This window comes from Bombina bombina, chromosome 1, assembly GCF_027579735.1.
Source record: "Bombina bombina isolate aBomBom1 chromosome 1, aBomBom1.pri, whole genome shotgun sequence".
NCBI lineage: Eukaryota > Metazoa > Chordata > Amphibia > Anura > Bombinatoridae > Bombina > Bombina bombina.
Genome location: NC_069499.1, coordinates 831,247,961 through 831,263,318, shown reverse-complemented (window position 1 = coordinate 831,263,318; position 15,358 = coordinate 831,247,961). Strand labels below are relative to the sequence as shown.

Below are 15,358 nucleotides of genomic sequence, written 5' to 3'. Positions count from 1 at the left end.
CAGGGAAGAAGTTTGGCGAAAATCTTTAGTTGCCTGTAAATAAAATTTCAGGGCACGGACTACGTCTAGATTGTGCAGAAGTCGTTCCTTCTTTGAAGAAGGGTTAGGGCACAATGATGGAACAACAATCTCTTGATTTATATTCTTGTTAGTGACTACCTTAGGTAAGAACCCAGGTTTAGTACGCAGAACTACCTTATCTGAATGAAAAATCAGATAAGGAGAATCACAATGTAAGGCTGATAACTCAGAGACTCTACGAGCCGAGGAAATAGCCATTAAAAACAGAACTTTCCAAGATAACAGCTTGATATCAATGGAATGAAGGGGTTCAAACGGAACACCCTGTAAAACGTTAAGAACTAAATTTAAGCTCCACGGTGGAGCTACAGTCTTAAACACAGGCTTAATCCTAGCCAAAGCCTGACAAAAAGCCTGAACGTCTGGAACTTCTGACAGACGTTTGTGTAAAAGGATGGACAGAGCTGAGATCTGTCCCTTTAAAGAACTTGCAGATAAACCCTTTTCTAAACCTTCTTGTAGAAAAGACAATATCCTAGGAATCCTAACCTTACTCCATGAGTAGCTCTTGGATTCGCACCAGTGTAAGTATTTACCCCATATCTTATGGTAAATTTTCCTGGTAACAGGTTTCCTAATATCAATTACTGACTCCGAAAATCCACGCTTTGATAAAATCAAGCGTTCAATTTCCATGCAGTCAGCTTCAGAGAAATTAGATTTTGATGTTTGAAAGGACCCTGAATTAGAAGGTCCTGTCTCAGAGGCAGAGACCAAGGTGGACAGGATGACATGTCCACTAGATCTGCATACCAGGTCCTGCGTGGCCACGCAGGCGCTATTAGAATCACTGATGCTTTCTCCTGTTTGATCCTGGCAATCAAACGAGGAAGCATCGGGAAGGGTGGAAACACATAAGCCATCCTGAAGGTCCAAGGTGCTGTCAAGGCATCTATCAGGACCGCTCCCGGGTCCCTGGACCTGGACCCGTAACAAGGAAGCTTGGCGTTCTGGCGAGACGCCATGAGATCCATATCTGGTTTGCCCCAACGTCGAAGTATTTGGGCAAAGACCTCCGGATGAAGTTCCCACTCCCCCGGATGAAAAGTCTGGCGACTTAGGAAATCCGCCTCCCAGTTCTCCACTCCTGGGATGTGGATCACTGACAGGTGGCAAGAGTGAGACTCTGCCCAGCGAATTATCTTTGATACTTCCATCATCGCTAGGGAACTCCTTGTCCCTCCCTGATGGTTGATGTAAGCCACAGTCGTGATGTTGTCCGACTGAAACCTGATGAACCTCAGAGTTGCTAACTGAGGCCAAGCCAGAAGGGCATTGAGAACTGCTCTCAATTCCAGAATGTTTATTGGAAGGAGACTCTCCTCTTGAGTCCATGATCCCTGAGCCTTCAGGGAATTCCAGACAGCGCCCCAACCTAGTAGGCTGGCGTCTGTTGTTACAATTGTCCAGTCTGGCCTGCTGAAGGGCATCCCCCTGGACAGATGTGGCCGAGAAAGCCACCATAGAAGAGAATCTCTGGTCTCTTGATCCAGATTCAGCATAGGGGACAAATCTGAGTAATCCCCATTCGACTGACTTAGCATGCACAATTGCAGCGGTCTGAGGTGCAGGCGTGCAAAAGGAACTATGTCCATTGCCGCTACCATTAAGCCGATTACCTCCATGCATTGAGCCACTGACGGGTGTTGAATGGAATGAAGGACACGGCAAGCATTTAGAAGCTTTGTTAACCTGTCCTCTGTCAGGTAAATTTTCATTTCTACAGAATCTATAAGAGTCCCCAAGAAGGGAACTCTTGTGAGTGGTAAGAGAGAACTCTTCTCCTCATTCACTTTCCACCCATGCGACCTTAGAAATGCCAGTACTAACTCTGTATGAGACTTGGCAGTTTGGAAGCTTGACGCTTGTATCAGAATGTCGTCTAGGTACGGAGCTACCGAAATTCCTCGCGGTCTTAGTACCGCCAGAAGAGAGCCCAGAACCTTTGTAAAGATTCTTGGAGCCGTAGCCAACCCAAAGGGAAGAGCTACAAACTGGTAATGCCTGTCTAGGAAGGCAAACCTTAGATACCGGTAATGTTCTCTGTGAATCGGTATGTGAAGGTAAGCATCCTTTAAATCCACTGTGGTCATGTACTGACCTCTTTGGATCATGGGTAAGATTGTCCGAATAGTTTCCATTTTGAACGATGGAACTCTTAGGAATTTGTTTAGGATCTTTAAATCCAATATTGGTCTGAAGGTTCCCTCTTTTTTGGGAACCACAAACAGATTTGAGTAAAACCCTTGTCCGTGTTCCGACCGCGGAACTGGGTGGATCACTCCCATTAGTAAAAGGTCTTGTACACAGCGTAGAAACGCCTCTTTCTTTATCTGGTTTGTTGACAACCTTGAAAGGTGAAATCTCCCTTGTGGAGGAGAAGCTTTGAAGTCCAGAAGATATCCCTGAGATATGATCTCCAACGCCCAGGGATCCTGGACATCTCTTGCCCAAGCCTGGGCGAAGAGAGAGAGTCTGCCCTCCACTAGATCCGTTTCCGGATCGGGGGCCCTCACTTCATGCTGTCTTAGGGGCAGCAGCAGGTTTTCTGGCCTGCTTGCCCTTGTTCCAGGTCTGGTTAGGTTTCCAGCCTTGTCTGTAGCGAGCAACAGCTCCTTCCTGTTTTGGAGCAGAGGAAGTTGATGCTGCTCCTGCCTTGAAGTTACGAAAGGCACGAAAATTAGACTGTCTAGCCCTAGGTTTGGCTCTGTCTTGAGGCAGGGCATGGTCTTTACCTCCCGTAATATCAGCGATAATTTCTTTCAAACCGGGCCCGAATAAAGTCTGCCCCTTGAAAGGTATGTTAAGTAGTTTCGATTTAGAAGTTACATCAGCTGACCAGGATTTTAGCCACAGCGCTCTGCGTGCCTGAATGGCGAATCCGGAATTCTTAGCCGTAAGTTTAGTTAAATGTACTACGGCATCAGAAATAAATGAATTAGCTAGCTTAAGGGTTTTAAGCTTGTGTGAAATCTCATCTAATGGCGCTGAGTCAAGGGTCTCTTCCAGAGACTCAAACCAAAATGCTGCCGCAGCCGTGACAGGCACAATGCATGCAAGGGGTTGTAATATAAAACCTTGTTGAACAAACATTTTCTTAAGGTAACCCTCTAACTTTTTATCCATTGGATCTGAAAAGGCACAACTATCCTCCACCGGGATAGTGGTACGCTTAGCTAAAGTAGAAACTGCTCCCTCCACCTTAGGGACCGTTTGCCATAAGTCCCGTGTGGTGGCGTCTATTGGAAACATTTTTCTGAATATAGGAGGGGGTGAGAAAGGCACACCGGGTCTATCCCACTCCTTAGTAACAATTTCAGTAAGTCTCTTAGGTATAGGAAAAACGTCAGTACTCGTCGGTACCGCAAAATATTTATCCAACCTACACATTTTCTCTGGGATTGCAACTGTGTTACAATCATTCAGAGCCGCTAACACCTCCCCTAGTAATACACGGAGGTTTTCCAGCTTAAACTTAAAATTTGAAATGTCTGAATCCAGTTTATTTGGATCAGATCCGTCACCCGCAGAATGAAGCTCTCCGTCCTCATGCTCTGCAAATTGTGACGCAGTATCAGACATGGCCCTAGCATTATCAGCGTACTCTGTTCTCATCCCAGAGTGATCTCGTTTACCCCTAAGTTCTGGCAATTTAGACAAAACTTCAGTCATAACATTAGCCATGTCTTGTAGAGTGATTTGTAATGGCCGCCCTGATGTACTTGGCGTTACAATATCACGCACCTCCTGAGCGGGAGATGCAGGTACTGACACGTGAGGCAAGTTAGTCGGCATAACTTCCCCCTCGTTGTCTGGTGAATGTTGCTTAACATGTACAGATTGACTTTTATTTAAAGTAGCATCAATGCAATTAGTACATAAATTTCTATTGGGCTCCACCTTGGCTTTTGAACATATTGCACAAAGAGATTCCTCTGTGTCAGACATGTTTAAACAAACTAGCAATTAGACTAGCAAGCTTGGAAATACTTTTCAACTAAATTTACAAGCAATATGTAAAACGTTACTGTGCCTTTAAGAAGCACACAAAAACTGTCACAGTTGAATAACAATGAACCGGATTAGTTATAGAAACCAAATTTAGCAAAGGATTGCACTCATTAGCAATGGATGATTAACCCTTAATATCAGAAAAAACGGATAACAATTGAAAATATAAGCGTTTTTTATCACAGTCAAAGCACAGTCTCACAGGTCTGCTGTGAGTGATTACCTCCCTCAAAACTAGTTTTGAAGACCCCTGAGCTCTGTGGAGACGTCCTGGATCATGCAGGGAGAAAAAGGCAGACTGTGACTGAATTTCTGATGCGTAGTAAAAGCGCCAAAATAGGCCCCTCCCACTCCCACTCCAACAGTGAGGGAAGCTCAGTAAACTGTTTTAATTTAAAACAAACGACAGCCATGTGGAAAATAACACCCAAAACAATTTTTCACCAAGTACCTCAGATAATTAAACGATTTAACATGCCAGCAAACGTTTAAAATCTAATTTATGAAATGTCATTAAAAGCCTGCTGCTAGTCGCTCACACTGCAAGTTAGGCTAAAAGTTATATGCATACAGTATTTTCCCAGTGAAGTGCCATTCCCCAGAAATACTTAAGTGTAAACATATGTACATATCAGCCTGATACCAGTTGCTACTACTGCATTTAAGGCTGTACTTACATTATATCGGTATTAGCAGTATTTTCTCAGTCAATTCCATTCCTTAGAAAATAATATACTGCAACATACCTCTTTGCAGGTGAACCTGCCCGCTGTCCCCTGATCTGAAGTTACTTTACTCCTCAGAATGGCCGAGAACAGCAAATGGATCTTAGTTACGTCCGCTAAGATCATACACAAAAACTCAGGTAGATTCTTCTTCAAATTCTGCCTGAGAAGAAAACAACACACTCCGGTGCCGTTTAAAATAACAAACTTTTGATTGAAGATATAAAAACTAAGTTTAATCACCACAGTCCTCTCACACATCCTATCTATTAGTTGGGTGCAAGAGAATGACTGGGTGTGACGTAGAGGGGAGGAGCTATATGGCAGCTCTGCTTGGGTGATCCTCTTGCACTTCCTGTTGGGGAGGAGTTAATATCCCATAAGTAATGGATGACCCGTGGACTGACTACACTTAACAGGAGAAAATTTATTTCAAGCCGGGCCCGAATAAGGTCTGCCCTTTGAAAGGAATATTAAGCAATTTAGATTTAGAAGTCACGTCAGCTGACCAGGATTTAAGCCATAGCGCTCTGCGCGCTTGGATGGCGAATCCGGAGTTCTTAGCCGTAAGTTTGGTTAAATGTACGACGGCATCAGAAACAAATGCATTAGCTAGCTTAAGTGCTTTAAGCTTGTTCATAATTTCATCCAATGGAGCTGCGCGAATGGCCTCTTCCAGAGACTCAAACCAGAATGCCGCCACAGCAGTGACAGGCGCAATGCATGCAAGGGGCTGTAAGATAAAACCTTGTTGAACAAACATTTTCTTAAGGTAACCTTCTAATTTTTTATCCATTGGATCTGAAAAGGCACAACTATCCTCCACCGGGATAGTGGTACGCTTAGCTAAAGTAGAAACTACTCCCTCCACCTTAGGGACCGTCTGCCATAAGTCTCGTGTGGTGGCGTCTATAGGAAACATTTTCCTAAATATGGGAGGAGGGGAAAAAGGCACACCGGGTCTATCCCACTCCTTGCTAATAATCTCTGTAAGCCTTTTAGGTATAGGAAACACGTCAGTACACACCGGTACCGCATAGTATCTATCCAACCTACATAATTTTTCTGGAATTGCAACCGTGTTACAATCATTCAGAGCCGCTAATACCTCCCCTAGCAATGTGCGGAGGTTCTCAAGCTTAAATTTAAAATTAGAAATCTCTGAATCCAGTCTCCCTGGATCAGATCCGTCACCCACAGAATGAAGCTCTCCGTCTTCATGTTCTGCAAATTGTGACGCAGTATCGGACATGGCTCTCACATCATCAGCGCGCTCTGTCCTTAACCCAGAGCTATCACGCTTGCCTCTTAATTCTGGCAATTTAGATAATACTTCTGTCATAACAGTAGCCATGTCTTGCAAAGTGATTTGTAAGGGCCTCCCTGATGTACTTGGCGCCACCAAATCACGCACCTCCTGAGCGGGAGGCGAAGGTACTGACACGTGAGGAGAGTTAGTCGGCATAACTTCCCCCTCGTTGTCTGGTGATAATTTCTTTACATGTAAAGACTGACTTTTATTTAAAGTAATATCAATACAATTGGTACACATATTTCTGTTGGGTTCCACATTGGCCTTCATACATAGTGAACAAACAGATTCATCTGTGTCAGACATGTTTAAACAGACTAGCAATGAGACTAGCAAGCTTGGAAAATACTTTTCAAATAACTTTACAAGCAATATAAAAACGCTACTGTGCCTTTAAGAAGCACAAAAAAGCTGTCACAGTTGAAATAACAATGAACCAAATTAGTTATAGCAACCAAATTTTCACAGTAAATGTACAAAGTTAGCAAAGTATTGCACCCACCAGCAAATGGATGATTAACCCCTTAATACCCAAAAAAACGGATAACAATTTAATAATTAACGTTTTTATCACAGTCAAACACACTGTCACAGGTCTGCTGTGACTGATTACCTCCCTCAAAATGAATTTTGAAGACCCCTGAGCTCTCTAGAGACGTCCTGGATCATGGAGGATGAAGTAGGAAGATTGTGACTGAATTTTTACTGCGCAAAAAAACGCTAAAATAGGCCCCTCCCACTCATATTACAACAGTGGGGAAGCTCAGTTAACTGTTTCTATGCAGAAACAAAAGTTAGCCATGTGGTAAAAATCATGCCCCAATAAGTTTTATCACCAAGTACCTCACAAAAAACGATTAACATGCCAGTAAACGTTTTGAACATACATTTTAAAAGTTATGAAGTGTTATTAATAAGCCTGCTACCAGTCGCTTTTACTGCAGTTAAGGCTCATACATTACTTCAGTATTAACAGTATTTTCTGAGTCAAATTCCATTCCTTAGAAAAATACTTCAGTGTACACACACTCATCAGTCTAATACCAGTCGCTACCTCTGCATTTAAGACTGAACTTACATTACATTGGTATCAGCAGTATTTTCTCAGTCAATTCCATTGCTTAGAAAAATAATTTACTGCACATACCTCATTTGCAGGGGGGCCCTGTATGCTATTCCCTTTTTCTGAAGTTACCTCACTCCTCAGAATGTGCGAGAACAGCCAGTGGATCTTAGTTACGTCTGCTAAGATCATAGAAAACGCAGGCAGATTCTTCTTCTAATGCTGCCTGAGAAACAAACAGCACACTCCGGTGCCATTTAAAATAACAAACTTTTGATTGAAGAAATAAACTAAGTTTAAAAACACCACAGACCTCTCACAACGACCTATCTTTAGTTAGGTTGCAAGAGAATGACTGGGTATGACATGTGAGGGGAGGAGCTATATAGCAGCTCTGCTTGGGTGATCCTCTTGCAACTTCCTGTTGGGGAAGAGATATAATCCCATAAGTAATGGATGACCCGTGGACTGACTACACTTAACAAGAGAAATATACATATAGGATTAAGCAGGTTTACCTGGAAAGAACTACAGACAGAATGCATAGTTACATTACATTTTTATACCACATATTGGAGAAATATTATCATTTTCTCAGTTCATTACCTGTATTTTGTTTAACAATTTCCCACTATATTACAAATGCAATAATCAAATTAAAATTTCATGCAATATCCAAACCACATATTTTGCCATTTACTTAATACTTACAGAGTCAACAAGGTTCTCTGTCTTATCTATCAAGAGCTCTAACCGTTCTCCTCTTTGTGCAACAAGATCTGTAGTACAAAATATACACACCATATATCAACAAAATACATTAAGGAAAACAAGTATAAAAAGTAATTAAAAAAAAAACTGTCCTTTCTTGTTAGCTCCACTCTTTACATGCAAAGAGGATACAAAGGACATTGTGATTTCTGCAGAGCTGCTAAAGAGTTACATAAACTCTTACTATTACTGCAATGAGCATGACATTTCTACATACACATTGCATCTTTATTTATCCCAGAGGACATATTACTTATTTAATGGAATATTAAACCCAAATTGTTTCTTTCATGATTCAGACAGAGCATGCAATTTTAAGCAACTTTCTGGTTTACTCCTATTATCAATTTCTTCATTCTCTTGGTATCTTTATTTGAAAAGCAGGAAAGTACACTCAGGAGCTAGCCACCAATCAGCAAGCACTACCCAGGTGCTGAACCAAAAATGGGCTGGCTCCTAAGCTTACTTACATTCCTGCTTTTTCAAATAAAGATAGCAAGAAAACAAAGAAAATTTGATAATAGGAGTAAATTAGAAAGTTGCTTAAAATCGCCTGCTCTACCTGAATCATGAAAGAAAAAATGTGGTTTTTAGTAACCCTTTAACTTCCTATTCACGTTTTCTAACTCATTTAAAAAATATATATAAAAAAAAGTATATATATATATATATATATATATATATATATATATATATATATATATATATATATATTGTCTTCATAAAAGTACCTTTAGAAATGACCCAGAAGCCATAAGGAACCACTCCTTCATTCATATATACTTTCTATTCTGCCAGCTTTAGTTTACATCCCTCCAAGCCAGGATCCAACTTGGTGAGTGATGCAAGAAAAAGTTACTATCTCCCATAAACCTAATATTCAGGAATCAAGTAAGAACCAGAATGAACAGAAAATAATTAGAGTGTAATACAATCAGTGTGAAGAAACCAATTTAGCAGGAAATATACATCTTGAGTTTTCTCATACTGTAAAGATATGAGTAAGGCAAAAAGAAACCTGGATTAATAATTTATCTTAGTTACAAAATGTCCTGAAACTCCACAAACACATTAAACCAATAATATTTAATACAAAATATATGCTACTGTTCACAGTTGTCCAATCAAATCCATATTTCCAGTATAATGTGATTTCAGAACAGAATCTTTGTTCTTTTGTCCAATTTCGAGGAACAGAATGGTCCACAAAAACAAAGTATTTTATGCATCTTACAATTCTTCCAAAATGAATGGTGCAGGAATTATTATTATTATTTTTTTTTTAGAATCCTGCTTGAAAATCAGATAAGGAGAAGTAGATATAAACTACAGCTCTGAAGCACTTTTAGCTGTATGCAAAGCAACAAACAAAATGCAGATTCCAGGTTTCTGAAAAAAGTAATAGCTTTTTCTAAAACCTGACAAAGTTTGACTATCAGGGAAGAGAACAATTTTCTGCTAAAATGAACTGTAAAAGCTTGACTTTTTCAGAAAACTGATGAATAATACTGTAGAAAAAAAAAACATCTTGGAGGAAATTCAAGACCTGTAGAACTGACAAAAAAAAAACATGAGAAAAATCCTTACTTTTGCATTATTTTGAGAAAATAAATAACCTAAATGCAATGATAGATTGCATTACAGAAACATTTACATAGCGGTCTCCTTTATGCCTATCCCAACAATTGCAGTCCAGTGCAACAGGTAGCTAAACTGACTGCACAGTTTTGGAAACCCTTAATCCCTTATTCATGTTGTAAAGAAAAAAAAATAACATAATTTATGTAAGAACTTACCTGATAAATTCATTTCTTTCATATTAGCAAGAGTCCATGAGCTAGTGACGTATGGGATATACATTCCTACCAGGAGGGGCAAAGTTTCCCAAACCTTAAAATGCCTATAAATACACCCCTCACCACACCCACAATTCAGTTTAACGAATAGCCAAGAAGTGGGGTGATAAGAAAAAAGTGCGAAAGCATATAAAATAAGGAATTGGAATAATTGTGCTTTATACAAAAAAATCATAACCACCACAAAAAAGGGCGGGCCTCATGGACTCTTGCTAATATGAAAGAAATGAATTTATCAGGTAAGTTCTTACATAAATTATGTTTTCTTTCATGTAATTAGCAAGAGTCCATGAGCTAGTGACGTATGGGATAATGACTACCCAAGATGTGGATCTTTCCACACAAGAGTCACTAGAGAGGGAGGGATAAAATAAAGACAGCCAATTCCTGCTGAAAATAATCCACACCCAAAATAAAGTTTAATGAAAAACATAAGCAGAAGATTCAAACTGAAACCGCTGCCTGAAGTACTTTTCTACCAAAAACTGCTTCAGAAGAAGAAAATACAACAAAATGGTAGAATTTGGTAAAAATATGCAAAGAGGACCAAGTTGCCGCTTTGCAAATCTGATCAACCGAAGCTTCATTCCTAAACGCCCAGGAAGTAGAAACTGACCTAGTAGAATGAGCTGTAATCCTATGAGGCGGAGTCTTACCCGACTCAACATAGGCAAAATGAATTAAAGATTTCAACCAAGATGCCAAAGAAATGGCAGAAGTTTTCTGGCCTTTCTAAAAACCGGAAAAGATAACAAATAAACTAGAAGTCTTTCGGAAAGACTTAGAAGCTTCAACATAATATCTCAAAGCTCTAATAACATCCAAAGAATGCAACGATTTCTCCTTAGAATTCTTAGGATTAAGACATAATGAAGGAACCACAATGTCTCTACTAATGTTGTTGGAATTCACAACTTAGGTAAAAATTCAAAAGAAGTCCGCAACACCGCCTTATCCTGATGAAAAATCAGAAAAGGAGACTCACAAAAAAGAGCAGATAATTCAGAAAACTCTTCTGGCAGAAGAGATGGCCAAAAGGAACAAAACTTTCCAAGAAAGTAATTTAATATCCAATGAATGCATAGGTTCAAATGGAGGAGCTTGAAGAGCCCCCAGAACCAAATTCAAACTGCAAGGAAGAGAAATTGACTTAATGACAGGCTTTATACGAACCAAAGCTTGTACAAAACAATGAATATCAGGAAGAATAGCAATCTTTCTGTGAAAAAGAACAGAAAGAGCAGAGATTTGTCCTTTCAAGGAACTTGCGGACAAACCTTTATCTAAACCATCCTGAAGAAACTGTAATATTCTCGGAATTCTAAAAGAATGCCAAGAAAAATGATGAGAAAGACACCAAGAAATATAAGTCTTCCAGACTCTATAATATATCTCTCTGGATACAGATTTACGAGCCTGTAACATAGTATTAATCACAGAGTCAGAGAAACCTCTTTGACCAAGAATCAAGCGTTCAATCTCCATACCTTTAAATTTAAGGATTTCAGATCCTGATGGAAAAAAGGACCTTGAGACAAAAGGTCTGGTCTTAACGGAAGAGTCCACGGTTGGCAAGAGGCCATCCGGACAAGATCCGCATACCAAAACCTGTGAGGCCATGCCGGAGCTACCAGCAGAACAAACGAGCATTCCTTCAGAATCTTGGAGATTACTCTTGGAAGAAGAACTAGAGGCGGAAAGATATAGGCAGGATGATACTTCCAAGGAAGTGATAATGCATCTACTGCCTCCGCCTGAGGATCCCGGGATCTGGACAGATACCTGGGAAGTTTCTTGTTTAGATGAGAAGCCATCAGATCTATTTCTGGAAGTTCCCACATTTGAACAATCTGAAGAAATACCTCTGGGTGAAGAGACCATTCGCCCGGATGCAACGTTTGGCGACTGAGATAATCCGCTTTCCAATTGTCCATACCTGGGATATGAACCGCAGAGATTAGACAGGAGCTGGATTCCGCCCAAACCAAAATTTGAGATACTTCTTTCATAGCCAGAGGACTGTGAGTCCCTCCTTGATGATTGATGTATGCCACAGTTGTGACTTTGTCTATCTGAAAACAAATGAACAACTCTCTCTTCAGAAGAGGCCAAGACTGAAGAGCTCTGAAAATTGCACGGAGTTCCAAAATATTGATCGGAAATCTCACCTCCTGAGATTCCCAAACCCCTTGTGCCGTCAGATACCCCCACACAGCTCCCCAACCTGTAAGACTTGCATCTGTTGAGATTATAGTCCAGGTCGGAAGAACAAAGAAGCCCCCTGAACTAAACGATGGTGATCTGTCCACCATGTCAGAGAGTGTTGTAAAATCGGTTTAAAGATATTAATTAAGATATCTTTGAGTAATCCCTGCACCATTGGTTCAGCATACAGAGCTGAAGAGGTCGCATGTGAAAACGAGCAAAGGAGATCGCATCTGATGCGGCAGTCCTAAGACCCAACATTTCCATGCATAAGGCTACCAAAGGGAATGATTGTGACTGAAGGTTTTGACAAGCTGATATCAATGTTAAACTTCTTTTGTTTGACAAGGACAGAGTCATATACACTGAATTTATCTAGAAACCTAAAAAGGTTACCCTTGTCTGAGGAATCAATGAACTGATTGGTAAATTGATCCTCCAACCATGAACTTGAAGAAACAACACAAGTCGATTCGTATGAGATTCTTCGAAAAAGAGAAGACTGAGCAAGTACCAAGATATCGTCCAAATAAGGAAATACCAAAACCCTATTCTCTGATTACAGAAAGAAGGGCACCGAGAACCTTTGAAAAAAATTCTTGGAACTGAGGCTAGGCCAAACGGTAGAGCCACAAAACTGGTAATGCTTGTCTAAAAAGAGAATCTCAGACACTAAAAGTGATCTGGATGAATCGGAATATGCAGATACACATCCTGTAAAACTATTGTAGACATATAATGCCCTTGCTAAACAAAAGGCAGGATAGTCCTACAGTAACCATCTTGAATGTTGGTATCCTAACATAACGATTCAATAATGATAGATCCGGAACTGGTCTGAAGGAATTGACCTTCTTTGGTACAATGAAGAGATAAAATAAAACCCCAGCCCCTGTTCCAGAACTGGAACTGGCACAAATACTCCAGCCAACTCTAGATCTGAAACACATTTCAGAAATGCTGAGCCTTTGCTGTGTTAACTGGGACACGGGAAAGAAAAGAATCTCTTAGCAGGAGGCCTTAACTTGAAGCCAATTTTATACCTTTCTGAAAACAATGTCTCTGAAACCAGAGATTAAGAACGGAATTGATCCAAATTTCTTTGAAGAGAACGTAATCTGCCCCATACCAGCTGAGCTGGAATAAGGGCCGCACCTTCATAGGTACTTAGGAGCTGGCTATAGGTTTCTATAAGGCTTGGATATATTCCAAACTGGAAATAGTTTCCAAACTGATACCGCTCCTGAGGATGAAGGATCAGGCTTTTGTTCCTTGTGAGGAAAGGAACGAAAATGATTATTTACCCTGGAAAGAAAGCAAAGTTGACTTAGAAGACATGTCAGCATTCCAAGTTTAATCCATAAAGCTTTTCTAGCTAAAATAGCTAGAGACATATACCTGACATCAACTCTAATGATATCAAAAGATGGTATCACCAATAAAATTATTAGCATGTTATAGAATAATAATAATGCTATAAAATTATGATCTGTTACTTGTTGCGCTAAAGCTTCTAACCAAAAAGTTGAAGCTGCAGCAACATCCGCTAAAAATATAGCAGGTCTAAGAAGATTACCTGAACATAAGTAAGCTTTTCTTAGAAAGGATTCAATTTTCCTATCTAAAGGATCCTTAAATAAAGTACTATCTGCCGAAGGAATAGTAGTACATTAGCAGGAGTAGAGACAGCCCCATAACCTTAGGGATTTTTGTCCCAAAAAACTCTAATCTGTCAGATGGCACAGGATATAATTTGCTTAAACGTCTAGAAGGAGTAAAATAAATTACCCAAATTATTCCATTCCCTGGAAATTACTTCAGAAATAGCATCAGGGAGATAAAACACTTCTGGAATAACTACAGGAGATTTAAAAAACCTTATTTAAACGTTTACATTTAGTATCAAGAGGACCAGAATCCTCTATTTCTAATGCAAATAACACTTCTTTAAGTAAAGAACGAATAAATTCCATCTTGAACAAATACAAAGATTTATCAGCATCAACCTCTGAGACAGAAACCTCTGAACCAGAAGAACTATTATCAGTATCAGAATGATGATGTTCATTTAAAAATTCGTCTGAAAAAAGAGAAGTTTTAAAAGACTTTTATGTATACTAGAAGGAGAAATAACAGACATAGCCTTCTTAATGGATTTAAAAAAAAAAAAAAAAATCTCTTATGTTATCAGGAACACTCTGAAAATTAGATGTTGACGGAACAGCAACAGGTAATGTAACAGTACTAAAGGAAATTTTATCTGCATTAATAAGTTTGACATGACATGCAATACAAATAACAGCTGGAGAAACAGATACCAAAAAGTTTATAGCAGATACACTTAGCTTGGTAGCTCCAGCACTGTGCAGTGATTTTCCTGAAGTATCTTCTGACTCAGTTGCAACGTGGAACATCTTGCAATATGTAAAAGAAAAAAACAACATATAAAGCAAAATTGATCAAATTCCTTAAATGACAGTTTCAGGAATGGGAAAAAATGCCAAAGAACAAGCTTCTAGCAACCAGAAGCAATAAAAAATGAGACTTAAATAATGTGGAGACAAAAGTGACGCCCATATTTTTTCGCGCCAAATAAGACGCCCACATTATTTGGCGCCTAAATGCTTTTTGGCGCCAAAAATGACGCCACATCCGGAGCGCCGACATTTTTGGCGCAAAATAACGTCAAAAAATGACGCAACTTCCGGCGACATGTATGACGCCGGAAACGGAAATAGAATTTTTGCGCCAAAAAAGTCCGCGCCAAGAATGACGCAATAAAATGAAGCATTTTCAGCCCCCGCGAGCCTAACAGCCCACAGGGAAAAAGTCAAATTTTAAGGTAAAAAATGTTAAATTAAAATGCATTATCCCAAATATGAAACTGACTGTCTGAAAATAAGGAAAGTTGAACATTCTGAGTCAAGGCAAATAAATGTTTGAATACATATATTTAGAACTTTATAAACAAAGTGCCCAACCATAGCTAGGAGTGTCACAGAAAATAAGACTTACTTACCCCAGGACACTCATCTACATATAGCAGATAGCCAAACCAGTACTGAAACGAGAATCAGCAGAGGTAATGGTATATATAAGAGTATATCGTCGATCTGAAAAGGGAGGTAAGAGATGAATCTCTACGACCGATAACAGAGAACCTATGAAATAGACCCCTTAGAAGGAGATCACTGCATTCAAAACAGAATTTATGCTTACCTGATAAATTACTTTCTCCAACGGTGTGTCCGGTCCACGGCGTCATCCATTACTTGTGGGATATTCTCCTCCCCTACAGGGAAAGGCAAGGAGAGCACACAGCAGAGCTGTCCAT

General features: G+C 39.8%; 1 protein-coding gene across 1 annotated transcript in view; it reads right to left on the bottom strand.

Annotated features, from left to right (window-relative positions):
- Positions 1–15,358, bottom strand: part of VAMP7 (vesicle associated membrane protein 7) — a 251,842-nt gene that overhangs the window by 73,479 nt on the left and 163,005 nt on the right. The window contains exon 6 of the mRNA XM_053699436.1: positions 7,904–7,971. Within this exon, the coding sequence (XP_053555411.1) occupies positions 7,904–7,971 (68 nt within the window). The remainder of the gene's footprint in view (positions 1–7,903; positions 7,972–15,358) is intronic.